The following is a 13,731-nucleotide window of genomic DNA, read 5'->3' as shown; positions in this document are numbered from 1 at the left end:
CCTGCTCCACCGCACCACCTATCTCCGCGCAAGCACAACAACATCAATCCCCAGAAGCCTCCATCTCCACCGCTGCAACACCGCACCAATTGCAACCCCAATTCGCACCAATTAAGCCCCAAAATCCCTAGCAGCCTTCATCTCCACCGTCTAGGGTATTGTCGCTGCGAAGGGAGTGGTTGGGCAGGTGGGGGTAGGCGAGTTGCGAGGGTCTGGTTGGCTTGAATTGGTGGCGATTGGAGGTGGTGCGTGCGGTAGTCGGTTCTGCGGCTGTTGTTGGTGTCGATTGGTGGGGTTGGTGTTTGCGTGGGTGTTGTGGGGGTGGGCGTGGTGGCTAGTCTTTGGTGGTGGGTTAATTTGGGGAAAATTTTGGTTGTGGCTGGTCTTTGGTGGTGGTTTTCCGTTAAACATGTTGGTGGTCAACGCTTGAAATAAGGTATGATTTTGTAAAAAAAAAGTTGATTAAGGTATGATTTGACAAAAAAAATTTATAAGGAGGTTTTTGACAAAATTTCCTTTAAAGTAATAAGATAATAAAGATGAAATTGAGTATGACAAACTATATTATTAATATTAACACTTGATACAAATTTAGTTAAAAAGATAGATACAAAACATATAATGGAATTATTATTATGATTGAATTGCAAAATTTGATTAGCATAAAACCATTGAAGGTTTTGAAACACAAGAACAAATTTTATAAAGTTTATAGGAGCTAAGTAGTAGGCAATGCTCAATTTGTTGTATGTCAGCACCCATTTCGTTAACTAAGGGTTTGGATAAAAAAGCATTTGTCAATTTAGAAGATGACAAAGGCTGGATTTCTATAAACCTATCCCACATCGAAACAGAGAAATCCAAGGCTTATCTAGTTTAGTATAAATAGTTACTGAATCACTCTGAGTCATTTACGCAGCCACGCAGTGAGCACAGAGCGAACTATTCTTTCGCCTTTTACTAAAGAATACCGTGTGCTCGCTGCATTGAGTGGCATACGTTTATTTTTGGAGGGTGTTCTCGTTAATGAGAGCCCCATCAATTCTAGATTAATTCTTCATAATAAGTCAAACATTCTCTTTGGAAATTTTACTTTAAGTTGTATCTTTGTATAAATTTTAATCTATTGTTGAGATCTGAATTGAGTTTCGTTTGTGTTGGTTGGTCAGTGTTTAACCTCTCTACTCTCAGTCTCTCTCTATTGGGAGGGCAAGATCATTATTTATGATTTTATGGCAAGTTATTTAAACGTGATGGTGCTTATTAGGTTGGTATTCATAATAGGGTTTGAATGTGGATTATGATTAGAAGGGGGGACGTAGGTAGTCACATCATGATTTGTAAACTAGGACTAAAAAATATGAAAAGGCAAGACTAGTTAGGTAGTTAAATACTTAAATCTAGGTTTTTCAATGTAGATTCTAATAACAAGTGGTGTTTCGATTAGCTTGGTAGTCATAACAAGATTTTTAAATGTGGATTATAAAGATAACAAGTGAGGCTAATTACGTTGAAACAAAGGTTATAAATTTTGATTATAAAGATGATATATGAGGCTAATTAGGTAGGTAATTAGGTGGTCACACCAAAAACTTTAAACACACGATTATAAAAATGATAAGTGGCACTAATTAGATAGGTAGGTAGATACAACAATGTGTTTAAAATCTGGAAAAGCTAAACTTGCCTTAATTATTGATGAGTAAATTCATAGCTGGGAAGGTCCTGAGTAGAAAAATATTGTATGCACTTAGCAGCAAAAGCGAAAAACAGTACATGTAGAAAGCACATAGTCAGTGAAGTACTTGTAGAAAGCACATAGTGTTTATCCCACATCGACCAGAAAACACAGACTCCCAAAGAACAAGTACTATAAGTTTGAAACGGATTTTCTTTTGAAAGTATCTTTGCGCTTGGGGCAATGACGCAGCTAGTGAGGTAATAACCGAGGCGCGTCAATTGCTGGTTGAAAACTATTTCCAAACCCCCTCTTCGGCCAGGGCTTGACCTTGGCCGTCGAGAATTTCTGGAAGGGCTCCCTCTCTGAGGGTAAAGTCCTACAATTCTTAGTTTTAAATATTAGTGAACTTATATTAAAGTGGACTTAAAATGACATGTTTATTTAATTAATTAATAAATTATTTTATGCTTAAATTATGCTAAGTCTTTATTTATAGCTGAAAAATGTAAAAATTAAAATTAATGAAATTTATTTTACTATCTATAACAGAGGAAATATCTGTTGTTACTTTTCTGATGTGGGTTTTGGGAATGCGTTGGCTATTAATTGTTACTCCATATTCAAAAAATTCTGTGCTCTATTTCTACATCACAATAATAGGTAACCTGTTTGATTATTTTTAAAATTTTATATGAATTGGGCACTTGTAACAAATCTGATTTCAGATTTCCATTTGTTATGTCTTATTTGTAAAGCCTAACTAAATTTCTGTGCAATATTGAAGGACAATATGTCAATATGTATTAATGCACACAACCTGTTTGATGAAATGCACAGGTGAAAGTTATTAGAGGAGTTTGAGTTGATTGAATTTTTTCAAAGTTTTTAGCTTTTGAGAATCATCATGGATTTTGGGCACTGCTGTTTAGATGGCAATGCTGATGCTGTTGAGTTCTGTCCCCATGAAGGGTTCCAGAACATTTTAGCTGCTTGTACTTACAACTTACAAGAGGGTGATCAGCCAACTCGATCAGGGAGCATTTCGTTGTTCGATGTTAATGGTAGCAGCCGTAGTCTTAACCGAATTGGCGGTGTTGAAACTGCTGGTATCTTTGATATTAAGTGGAATCCGGTAGGGGTTGGCGCGAGTCCTTTGCTTGCTCAAGCTGATTCTGATGGGTGCTTGAGGGTTCATGACCTTGAGTGCTCTTCAGAAGGACCAAGTTTTGAAGGTTTGATAATTTCTATTCCCTTACTGTTATTGTTAAATGCTGGTCTTTGAATGTTGAAGTTTAATGTAGCTTACCTATCTAGGAACTCATGATCTTTAGGTTGTAGTCAGATTGACTTAGTGAATTTATTGTTAGCTCAAACAGTAATAGTTTAAATTCCTGCTGTATGTTGAACTTCTGATGCGTCACATATATGCTATGTAGTGTAGTGTTGCTGGCTATGTGGTTGTTACTTTGCTGGGGCTGCTTTGAAAGTTTACTTTGAACATTGACATTTACAGACCTGAATTATCTTTTCATATCCATGTTGAGTTGACAGATTGACATAAATTATGCAAAACGTTCCATGATCTTTTGCAAAGTTTTCGAGCAAGATTGCTATTGTCGTTTGCCTAGGTGGTTGTTTTTCCACATTATTCTCGGCCAATTGTTCAGGTAGAGTTATTTCATAACATTGAAGGTTCTAAAGATCACATTTTGCTAATGCAGGGGCCTTACTTAAAGAGCGCTGTGGCATTCAGATCAGCTCCTCAATGTGCCTCTGCTTGGATTGGAATTCCTCGGCCACATCACTAGCAGTTGGGCTTTCTGATGGGTCTATCTCTGTTTCATCTCTTGCAGAATCACAACTCACTGAAGATCAACAATGGAAAGCTCATGACTTTGAGGTTTGGGCAGCTACCTTCGACACCCACCACCCAGATATCGTATATACTGGTTCAGATGACTGCAAATTCCTTGGATGGGATTTAAGAGGTGATCTTTCAATGCCAGCATTTCAGAACTCAAAGGTTCACAAAATGGGCATTTGTTGTATCGTTAAGAACCCTAATGATCCATATTCTTTGCTTACTGGTTGTTATGATGAACATTTGAGGGTATGGGATGTCAGGTCAACCTCAAAGCCTGTGAATGAAACTTCTATTTGTCTAGGGGGTGGAGTTTGGAGGATTAAGTATCATCCTTTTGTCAAGGACCTTGTTTTAGCAGCTTGTATGCATAATGGATTTGCCATTGTCAAAACAACCAATGAGAGTCCTGAGGTGATCGAGACGTATAACAAGCATGGTTCGCTTGCTTATGGAGCAGATTGGCAGAGACGCAAATCAGATCAGGAAGGGAAGAGAGAGGATAATGTGGTGGCTACTTGCTCATTTTATGACAAGCTGCTTCGGGTTTGGATCCCTGAGACGACAGACATTCTTTTCTGAGGCTATGGTTCTGAAATTTCTGACTGTATCAAAGATCGAATAATTTAAGTTCTCAAGTTCATCTTAGACTAGGTATGGTTGTTGGGACTAATTATTCTTAGAATGATTTTCTTTATTTTACATCAATGCTTTGTGCCATGATACTTTCTCGTGGTCTTGGAAAGCCTCCCGTTTTATCTGTCATTCACCCTCAAGAATACATATTGGTGGGGATATATTATTGGAAGTTAGTGTTAATTAGGGTTTAATATTCCAAAATTTTCAATCCAAGCCTACTTTTTTTTTAATGTTTAATGCCAAGTAAATCAAAGAAAATTGTATCTGATTGATTGCAATGTGAAGTTGCTCAAATTGATGTTTAGATTGAAATGCTCAAAGTTTGATGTAGGAGAGGTTGAAAATTGTACCCAAACTTCAGAAGCAGACAGTTTGAGCAACAGGGACCCTTTGAAGGAGAAAGATAATGTTTTTGAGGCTATAACTAAAGGTTAGTTCATATTTCAACAGTCACTACTTTTTATGTACTCAAGACAATTTTGGGTGGGGCTGATAGCACTAAGTTTGTCTTTGCTCCTACTTGTATTTTCTGCTGTTAGAGTGTACATTTTGGATTCTTCATTCAAAATCTTGTTACTCCATGCCATTCCTCCTAGATATAACACTTGCAAACTTACAAATTAGATCCGAAACAAAAAGAATTCAAACGAAACTTCTCGTATCAAGCATTCGAGCCCCTAAATCAACAATCATAGTTGATACCCTCTTCCTGCTCCAGCCAAAATTGCACTTGCATTTAATCATCTCTGTCTATTTTGCTGGACTGTTTGTCTAGGCTGTTATCAAATTCAGTGCACCTGTTCTTTTGCATGCTTGCAGTATGCAGTATGACTGTTGGTCTCTAAGGCTTTGTTCTTTTCGCCTAAAAATAAAAACTTCACATAAGGGTTAATAAGTTCAGAAAAGATTAGATAAGGACTACTAAGTTCATTTCACAAGTAAAATTCAGGACAGACGGAGAAACGGAATAATGGAATAATCTATTATTAATTACAGTTAAAATCTGACTGGTCTGTTTTACTAACAGGGTGTGCTGTTTGTTTTCTCTTAGTTCTGGTAATAATTCTCTAACTTGGTATTCAACAATATAGATGAAATATATAAGTGAAGGGGACCAAGGACGTTGACGTTGAAGAATTGAGAGTGATGAATCATGAAATTGTGGTCCTCAAAATTTTCACTGTACTGTGAGTTACATTTAGTTCTAACTGCGTAAGCCCTTTGGAATTAATTCCCCCGTACATTGTCTTCTTGGGTGAGTGAGTCTGGCCTTTAAGCAACGGCGTTTTGCAATTACAATTGTAGTTGGCATCGAATTTATCAACATCATACTCGTCACTACACCTTTCTTAGTGGATGTTACCTAACTTAGTTGGAAAGGTCACTAAGGGCCAAGGGCATAGTGAAAACATTTTTTTCTGCAGTCATAATTGCACGGGTATTCACGGAGGTTGCATTTCACAAGTGTTATATCACGTGTTGTGATTGTCGCAATTAAAATTGTAATTCAAGTGTTTTCGAGTACTATTTAGTTTCGGTAGTATCAACAATTATAACATTTTTTAAATATGAAGTAATGGACTGCAAGGCCACACAAGGTAACATATACATCTCTAATGGGCGCTGCAGTTCGATCTTGAAACACATGTTATTGAATGACATTTTGTGCTAAGATAAGTTAGATATTAATTTTTCATTTGTTTTTACCAAATGACCTTTATTTCAATGTAAAAAAACGAACTATGTAATTTATGCCAATTTAGATGTCCTTTGTATCTCAATTAAACTACCCAACAAAGAGGGAACTGTATATTTTTTGGAAAATTCATGAGTCAACATCACTTTCTTTATATTCCCTCCTTTTCATTTTAACATAAAGGTTACTAACACAGTAGGATAACTATTTCTATTGGATGCAGTTGATCTTGCTGAGAGCCTGTGACTCTTGTGAGCAAAGCAGATGATATTATAATAATAATAGATGAATAAAGGGGGAAAAAAACAAGAAAATTCCATCAAATATACCAATTCTTAGTTTGAAACTTTGAACTGTGAAGGGAAAGCATTGACCCATACACATGAAAAGTATAACTACAATGCTCACAGATTTATATTTACGAACAGTTAAGTTGTTAACAAGCGATTTTATTGTTCATGTGTCTTGATATTGGACAATTGGGTATGAATCTATCCCCGCCCAAACTACGAAAGCCATTGATAATATCTCAAACATTTAGAACGATTGTAAGATGGTGACCTATTTTGGGGGGGGGGGGGGTGTATTAAATGTTTTTAGTACATAAGAGTAGTAGTAAGAATCCTTAAAAAGATAATGACTTTGTTCAATTATAGGAGAAAACAATCAATATGCAAATACATACAAACTTCATTTTCAGTGCTCAAGAGCTGTGACTCACAGTAGTTGCTTCCTTGCTGTCTATTTCTATTTCATTTGTTTTTCTATCTTTCTCTTATCCCTAAATTATATACTGGGCTTTAGAACTGCCACTGGGCTTCATAACTGCCACTGTGATGTGCATTTTATCAAGAAAAACATATCACCCACTCTCTAAAATTTGCTCCCCTTATTTATTTTATAAATAAATTTTTTGTATTTTCTCCATTTCTAATAATCAATTCTCTGTCATTTTATGTCTCCATCTTACTCTATCTGCCACATGTTCATTTTCCCTCTTTTATCTCACCAATCATCACACCCAAAATATGCTCAGCTAATCAATTCCATGCAAAAGCCTAACATAAACTGTCTACAAATTTCACATAGTTGCTACTTTCTAAGCTCTTTTTGATACTAATTATGTCATTATTTCACAAAAAAATAAACCTTTTTTAAGCATATTTTTTGATTTTAGAAAATGGGTTTGAGGAGAATTCCATGGGGAGGTCTTTTACTGTGTTGGGTATTCAGCATTTTGTGGTTTAAAGCTGTATGTGATGTACCAGAGTATACTGTAAAGTTCTTGCAGGGCCCCCCTCAGTTCTCTCGTCTGAACTCAGCTGCATTTTCTTTTGAAGCTTTACTAGCAAACACAACACAAACTTGCTCCAACTGTAGCTTCAATTGCAAGGTCTGCTTATTTGTAATTCTATAGTACATTGTCAAAAACATTATTTCAAGTAATATTCCAGAGTTTAAGTTTGATAGGTTACTGTAATTCTGTGAGACCTTACTCTCCATTAGAAATACCTGTTTAACAGGTCGGTACGGATCAAGCTTTGGGAATTATTATCTCTCATAGACTTCTCTATAATGTTGCATGCGTAAGATTTGAAATATATAATTATGAACATTGAACTTTTCAATCAATTGTGTAGAAAAGTTACATGACTTTACAAACTTCATGTAGAAAAGTTTCTGTTGTTGCATATTCTGTTACCATGAATATAGGAGAACCAAAATAGATGTTAATTTTTTTACAGTCTTGGGGAGTGGTACTTGATCCTGTCGCCATCTATGTCATATTCCCTATGAGAATCTACACCAATAAAAAGGGGGAGAATTAAAAGAAAACAGATGAGACCGTAGAATTTAATAAAATTTTCTTTTATTTTTAGACCAATTGACGTGCATTAATTATAGAGTTTCTGGTTTAGATAGAAAAGAGTGCTAATTAAATCGATATTCTTGGAAATTTTTTGCAGTTAAATGATGCTTTTTCCTCAGATTGTGGGGGAAGGAATGTTTCTTTTGTGGGCTTGCAGGATGGAAATCATAGCTTGCAGGTCTGTGCCAATGCAGCCCGAGTTGGCTGTGCTAGTTATAACTGGACTATTGGTAAGTAATAAAAAAGTTCTCTCTTCCCTCCTTGCTTGGAACCTTGAGTTAATGGATTAGCATGTAATTTTGCCATGACGAAAAGTAATATCTACCTATCCTTGCTATTTTGTAAGATGATGTTGATGAACAAAATTGAAGTTTGTTTATTGATAAAATGTGCTAGGACTTAGGGTTAATTTTATTGCATATACAGATATACTCTTGGAAGTATAAAGTGCTTGCATGATTGAAATAGGGGTTCATTTAGGATCATGATAATTCCGAAAAATTTGAGTCCCAAGCTGAATTCCTATATCTGATTTCTATTTTTTGGCATTTTGTGATTTTGTAGACACAATCCACCCTACAGCATACATTTCAGCTTCGACATCTTTCACAAGCGCTCCCAATTTCACTGCATATATTTCCTTCAGTGAACCATGTAATGGAGGAGGTGGCTTTAGGTGCTTATCTGTCAATGCCTGCGACGTGAGTAGTTGGTCAGCTTATATATAGTTGTAACAATGCATCAAAAACTTGTGTCTTCAGTCTTCACTATGCCTCACCTTATGAATATTGTAACATGTAGTAGCCTACAAAGTTTTAATTAAGCATTTCACTGATATGATATCTTCTGTCACAGCTTCTTGTGTATGGTTCTGGACAAGTTATACCAAATACACTTCAAACTATCCAGCCAAACCTCAAATATTCAGTAGTTGTCAGTTTACCTAATAAAGTTCAATATGGAAGGTCAATACTTGTTATGGATAAAGGATTCTGCACTGATATGGCAGGAAATCGTTTCATCCGACCAATAAATTCAAGTCTTATTGTACATTTTGGTGAGTATGTAAATCAAGAGCTTCTTCTTTCTTTTTTTTTTTTCCTCGTGATATTCCCAATTTAGTTCCAGAAATTCATGAAATGTCCTGTTGTTTTATATGTATGTTTGCTTGTTAATGCAGATAGAAGAAGTGTCTCTGTTAGCCTAAGAACCCATGTTCCTGAAAAGCTAATTCAGCTTGGCGGTGACACTAGAACTGTGCAGGCAACTAACAGTTTCAAGAATCTCAAGGTCTATCTTTATTTTACAGAGCCTGTCTTAAATACCTCAACAGAAATTTTGAGTTCAATCAAGACAACAGAGGGGACACTTCGCCCAATAAATGGAAGTAGCCTTGCCAATAGAAGATTTGGATATATGGTTAGTGGGAAATGGAATTCAGTAAAATTATATCTCTGCATAGTTTCTTGCATTTGATGTTTCTTAGACTTGGATACTCTTATTAGTCAGACTCCAGTTTGTGTTAATAATTTTTCAATATATTTGGTGCTAAATGGGGTGTCAAGTGCCCATACCCGTGTTGCACTGTCAAGGATCTGACATTGATACTTAAGCTGAAATGAAGAGTTTAACATAGCTTGCATTTGTATCTAAGGCTGTCTTTTTTTTTTTTTTTTTTCTTTTTTCCCCCCCTCATATTCCTATACCTGAGGCTCTCTTTTCTTCTGTTACTTCTGTTTGCAGATTGAAAATATACCAAACATTACCATTGTCACAGTAAGCCTTAACTCAAGTCGTGTCCTCAGTAGACAGGGTTCTCCTGTTTCTTCAGTGGCTCCTGCTACATTTTTATATGGTAATCTGAATATTTTTTTTTATGAAATTGATATCCTCTATTCTACTTATTACTCCATGCATCCCATACTTAAATTCTCACTTCTAAGAGGAATGAAAAGTAAGAGAACCGTTTAATTTTGACTCTATTGGGACATCCCAAGATGGAAAGCATGAAGTTATATATTTTCATTTTTTTTCGACACTTGAGATAATTTGGTGACAATTATTTTGTATTGACTAAGAACATTTCATGTCTGTTATTTTCACTGAAAGAATGTTGTGTATCATTTCTAGACACAAAGAGGCCAGCAGTGAGGTTGAGCACAACATCTAAAATGAAAACAAAAGATAGTAGTATTACAGTGTCAATTAAGTTCCTGAAGCCAGTGTTCAATTTCAATTCTAGCCACATTTCTGTTTCCGGAGGTCACCTAGAGAGGCAAGTATATCAATTATCTTAGAAAATATTTGTATCTGGATTTCCGGCAACTTCATCTAAATTATTTCCAATCCACAGCTTCGAAGAACTGACACGGAATGTGTACGTTGCATTTTTACAAGCCTATGAGGGCATCATGTCTATCAGCATTCCTGAAAATATGACTGCAGATGTTGCAGGGAATCCAAATTTGGCTTCTAATGTTTTACTAGTGAGGCACTGTAAGGATATTTACTTAACTTTCTATTGTTGGTATTAGTCTGGCTTTATTTTCTTTATTTTTTTGGTATGGTTTTCTTATTCATTTTTTCCATGATAACTCTAATGTCTCTAAAGATTATGATGGTTATGTCAAATATCTTTTGCAGATTCTTTGCCTATGATATCAACCGTCTTTTGCATAATCGTTACAGCACTGTTCGTGGCAACATGTTTGGTGGCTGGTCTACTGACTATATCCACAGCAAGCCTACAGTCTGCTGGGGCATTTCCAAGATCATCATCCTCACTGACTTCTGACCCTACTAAGAATCTCTTTGTACGAAAAAACTGACCTCTTTGCAAGTTTTTATACTGCTATGAGAACATATTTACAAACTTGATAATTAAATTGTTTTCCCTCTGTAGTCTAATACTTTGTAGCATTTATGGCTACCAGTCTTAAGATCCCAAAGAAACTAAACCTGGATGATAGAATTTTTGTGCTGCCAATACTAAAAATAGTACCTCTTTCTATGATGCAGAGAATAGCTTGTTACATTCAAGTATTTGCTTTTTCAAGGTGGCTAGCGGTCACTCTGCCTGTGGAGTATTATGAATTCACTCGAGGCATACAGTGGAGTGTTCCCTACCTTTGTCTTCCATGGGATAGCGACCATTCTCAGCCCATGTTTTTCACTCCAAATACCTCCGTCAGTACACATTTATTTAAAAATGGACTTAGCAGCATTACCCAAACAGTTCAATCTGAGAAAGGCAGCCTTAATAAAGCTGGAGTAATTTACGGTGCTCCACTAACTGCAATGGAGTACAGGTCATTCTTTGAGGTTCGTAAAAGTATTTTGTTTCCTCTAACCTGGTTCTTTCCTCGTTCTCCTTTTTTTCCTGAACACGTAGTCTTTCTATGCTTCCAGAGCCAAAATATTATCCCAGAAGCAGAATACATAACACGCTCTGACAGTTTATCCAGGTAACCCTTTATGTTTTAAGGGTAATAAGCTCCACAAAAAATTGAAACTCCATATGCTTTAAGGATATCAGAGAATTTTCCTGCCTTGTACTGTCTTTGCTTTAAGGGTAATAACTTTCTATTTTTGATGTTTATGGTTTAGATGGAAGGATTTTGAGAGAACTATGTTCTGGTTAGCTGTAATCGGTGGCAGCTTGATTCTACTTCATTTTTTCCTTCTCTTAGTACTAAAACTCAGGAGAAATTATTCAAGAATGAAGACTTATGGTGCTCTTGTTTTACCGCGATTTGAGATATTCCTTACCATTCTAGCTGTACCTTGCATCTGTTATGCTTCAGCTGCCTTAATCAAAGGTGAGTCCTTAACTTTCTTTGTTCTCTTGAACTTGCTGTTTCAATTTGATTTAAAACCTTTTAATACTCTTGTTACATTCATGATTACAGGGAAAACAACTTCAGGGACCATAATTGGTGTTCTGCTGCTAATTCTCATGTCATCTTTCCAATTAGCCTTGTTTGTCTTCCTCTCGTATGGGATCACATTGGGTTGGTTACTTCAGTACAAGGAAGTCCATCAAGTAGGCCGAAAATATCATTGGTATCAAGAACTTGTACGAGTTACTCTAGGTCCAGGTAAAAGGGGCCAATGGACGTGGAAAACTCCTGAAAATTCCATATACTTGGTCAAGTATGGTCCTTTATTTGAAGATCTTCGAGGTCCACCAAAGTACATGCTCTCAATGATCACTGGTGGAAGTCACATGCCTGTGGACCGAATTATTGCCTCTGAAGACGAGACTGAAGATGCTGAGGCACCCTTCATTCAAAAAGTGTTTGGCATCCTGAGAATTTACTACACCTTCCTTGAATCCATAAGGCGGTTCCTGCTAGGAATTTTAGCTGGTTTATACTCAGAAAAATCATCCTCTAAGGCTCCTACTACTATCTTGCTATGCATTACATCTTTCCAGCTTTTCTTCCTAGTCCTTAAGAAGCCTTACATCAAGAAAAAGGTGCAACTAGTTGAAATCATATCTATTGCTTGTGAATTGGGCATGTTTGCAGCTTGCTTGGCTCTAGTGGACCGGGATTTCTCTACCGAAGCTGAGAGAGGAATAGGCATATTCATGCTTTCTCTCTTTTTATTCGGCTTCCTTTCTTTAATGATAAACGAGTGGTATGCTTTATATAAGCAAATACGAAAGCTTGACACTTCATCAAAGAGATCGTTCCTAGTGGGCTTAAGAACTGCTTTCGTTGGGTTCTTTCTGCTCTTTCTTCCTGAGAAACTGATAGAAAACATTGACAAGTGGCTGCCAGAGGACAAAGCAGAGCGACATAACGGAGAAATCAGTAGGCTGAATTCAACAGGAGCTGGAAGTAACAGGAGCTCAAGGAGTAGGAGCTCGAGCACAACTGATAAGCCTTGGTTGAAACAACTGAGAGAAATGGCTAAGGCCAGTTTCAAAGACGGGAATTGGAATAATAGAAATGATCCTTCAAGCAGCAATTCCAAATGGAGTGGGTTTTGGGGTGGGAAGAGCGGAAGTTCATCATCAAAGACTCCATCGGCTGATCTTAAGTCTAGGCCAAAGAGTTTGTACAAAGATTTGGAAGCCATTTTTGCATCTAAGTAAGATTTTTCTGTATATTTTTTTTTTAAATATACTGTCATTGTTACCCTAAAGTGGATGTTTATGAATGTTGGGCAACACAGTTAGTATGTAGAGGGTTTATAAAGTTTGTCAAGCATGAAGCATGGAACTGAAATAATTTTTTTGATAATTGTATCCCTTTGACACTCTTTACTAATGTTGATGTTTTTGAGAAATGAGAGGTGAAAAATTTACACCAATTGTGAATATTTTTCTACCATATATTTTCGTAGGCAATTTGATTTGTAAGTATGTAATATGTTGTATATGTGGATTTGATTTGATTCTGAAAAAAAAAAAAAAAAAAAAAAATTCCTAATCAAATTCTCTGAACAAACACATTTGGACTTGGCTCGGCCATTCGGAGAGCTACAACTACTTTGATATAGTATACATCCTCAACTCTTGGCACAATGGCACCCAATCAGCATAAAGAAAAGTCTCATTTCTTGAAATCGGGGATTAATATGACAGTGGAAACAATCCCACTGGCTCTAGTTTATACTTTATAGTGGTGGAAAGGTATACAATCCCACATCGAAAAATGAGAAGAGAAACAAGAAGAACATGAGTATAAAAATAAAGGGCATAACTTCGATACCTTCATACCTTTCTCGGCCTTTTGGCTAAGATCAAGTGTAGTATCTGTTCTTATCAGTTTAATATCTGATACGTGGGCCAATGGCCCACAACGATATTAAATTTATTTTTTAAGGGGGAAGTCCCATCACAGTAGCTTGCTACTGGGGTCTTCGCGCGTCGCCCATGCGTTGCACTACTGCACGGGCCTGGCGCACCCCACCAATTTCTAGTTTCAATTGTATTATATTTTTTATATCTGAAATTATATTTTTTATATCTGAAA

At 36.5% G+C, this 13,731-nt stretch overlaps 2 protein-coding genes and 3 non-coding genes across 6 annotated transcripts; all 5 read left to right on the top strand.

The window, feature by feature from the left end:
• The first annotated feature begins 917 nt into the window (after positions 1-917).
• LOC145606951 (U5 spliceosomal RNA) lies at positions 918-1,035 on the top strand. The gene has a single exon (XR_014105466.1). It is a non-coding gene; the product is annotated as a U5 spliceosomal RNA (small nuclear RNA).
• Positions 1,036-1,248: 213 nt separating this feature from the next.
• Positions 1,249-4,446, top strand: LOC145589648 (uncharacterized). Of its 2 annotated transcripts, none has more exons than XM_081646325.1 (3): positions 1,249-1,267; positions 2,519-2,913; positions 3,403-4,446. In XM_081646325.1, the coding sequence occupies exons 2-3, from the start codon at positions 2,586-2,588 to the stop codon at positions 4,122-4,124; spliced, it is 1,050 nt and encodes a 349-aa protein (XP_081502451.1). In that variant the 5' UTR covers positions 1,249-1,267; positions 2,519-2,585; the 3' UTR covers positions 4,125-4,446. The 2 variants fall into 2 exon arrangements, with proteins under 2 accessions (XP_081502451.1, XP_081502443.1); XM_081646317.1 differs by lacking the exon at positions 1,249-1,267 and adding an exon at positions 1,886-2,049.
• Positions 1,904-2,057, top strand: LOC145606884 (U4 spliceosomal RNA). Its single transcript, XR_014105455.1, has one exon. It is a non-coding gene; the product is annotated as a U4 spliceosomal RNA (small nuclear RNA).
• A 2,217-nt stretch (positions 4,447-6,663) lies between the features above and the next one.
• On the top strand, positions 6,664-13,578 carry LOC145603169 (uncharacterized). Its single transcript, XM_081659292.1, has 13 exons — positions 6,664-7,270; positions 7,845-7,977; positions 8,312-8,448; positions 8,603-8,804; positions 8,928-9,166; positions 9,491-9,602; positions 9,878-10,022; positions 10,101-10,243; positions 10,391-10,560; positions 10,766-11,068; positions 11,156-11,211; positions 11,354-11,565; positions 11,656-13,578. Exons 1-13 carry the CDS (start codon positions 7,058-7,060, stop codon positions 12,846-12,848), a joined length of 3,258 nt encoding a protein of 1,085 aa, XP_081515418.1. The 5' UTR covers positions 6,664-7,057; the 3' UTR covers positions 12,849-13,578.
• Positions 13,472-13,668, top strand: LOC145608063 (U2 spliceosomal RNA). The gene has a single exon (XR_014105713.1). It is a non-coding gene; the product is annotated as a U2 spliceosomal RNA (small nuclear RNA).
• The last annotated feature ends 63 nt before the right edge of the window (positions 13,669-13,731 follow it).

This window comes from Chenopodium album, chromosome 2, assembly GCF_948465745.1.
Source record: "Chenopodium album chromosome 2, dcCheAlbu1.1, whole genome shotgun sequence".
Lineage (NCBI taxonomy): Eukaryota > Viridiplantae > Streptophyta > Magnoliopsida > Caryophyllales > Amaranthaceae > Chenopodium > Chenopodium album.
Note: the sequence above shows the minus strand (reverse complement) of the source record. Positions and strands in the feature narration are given on the sequence as shown.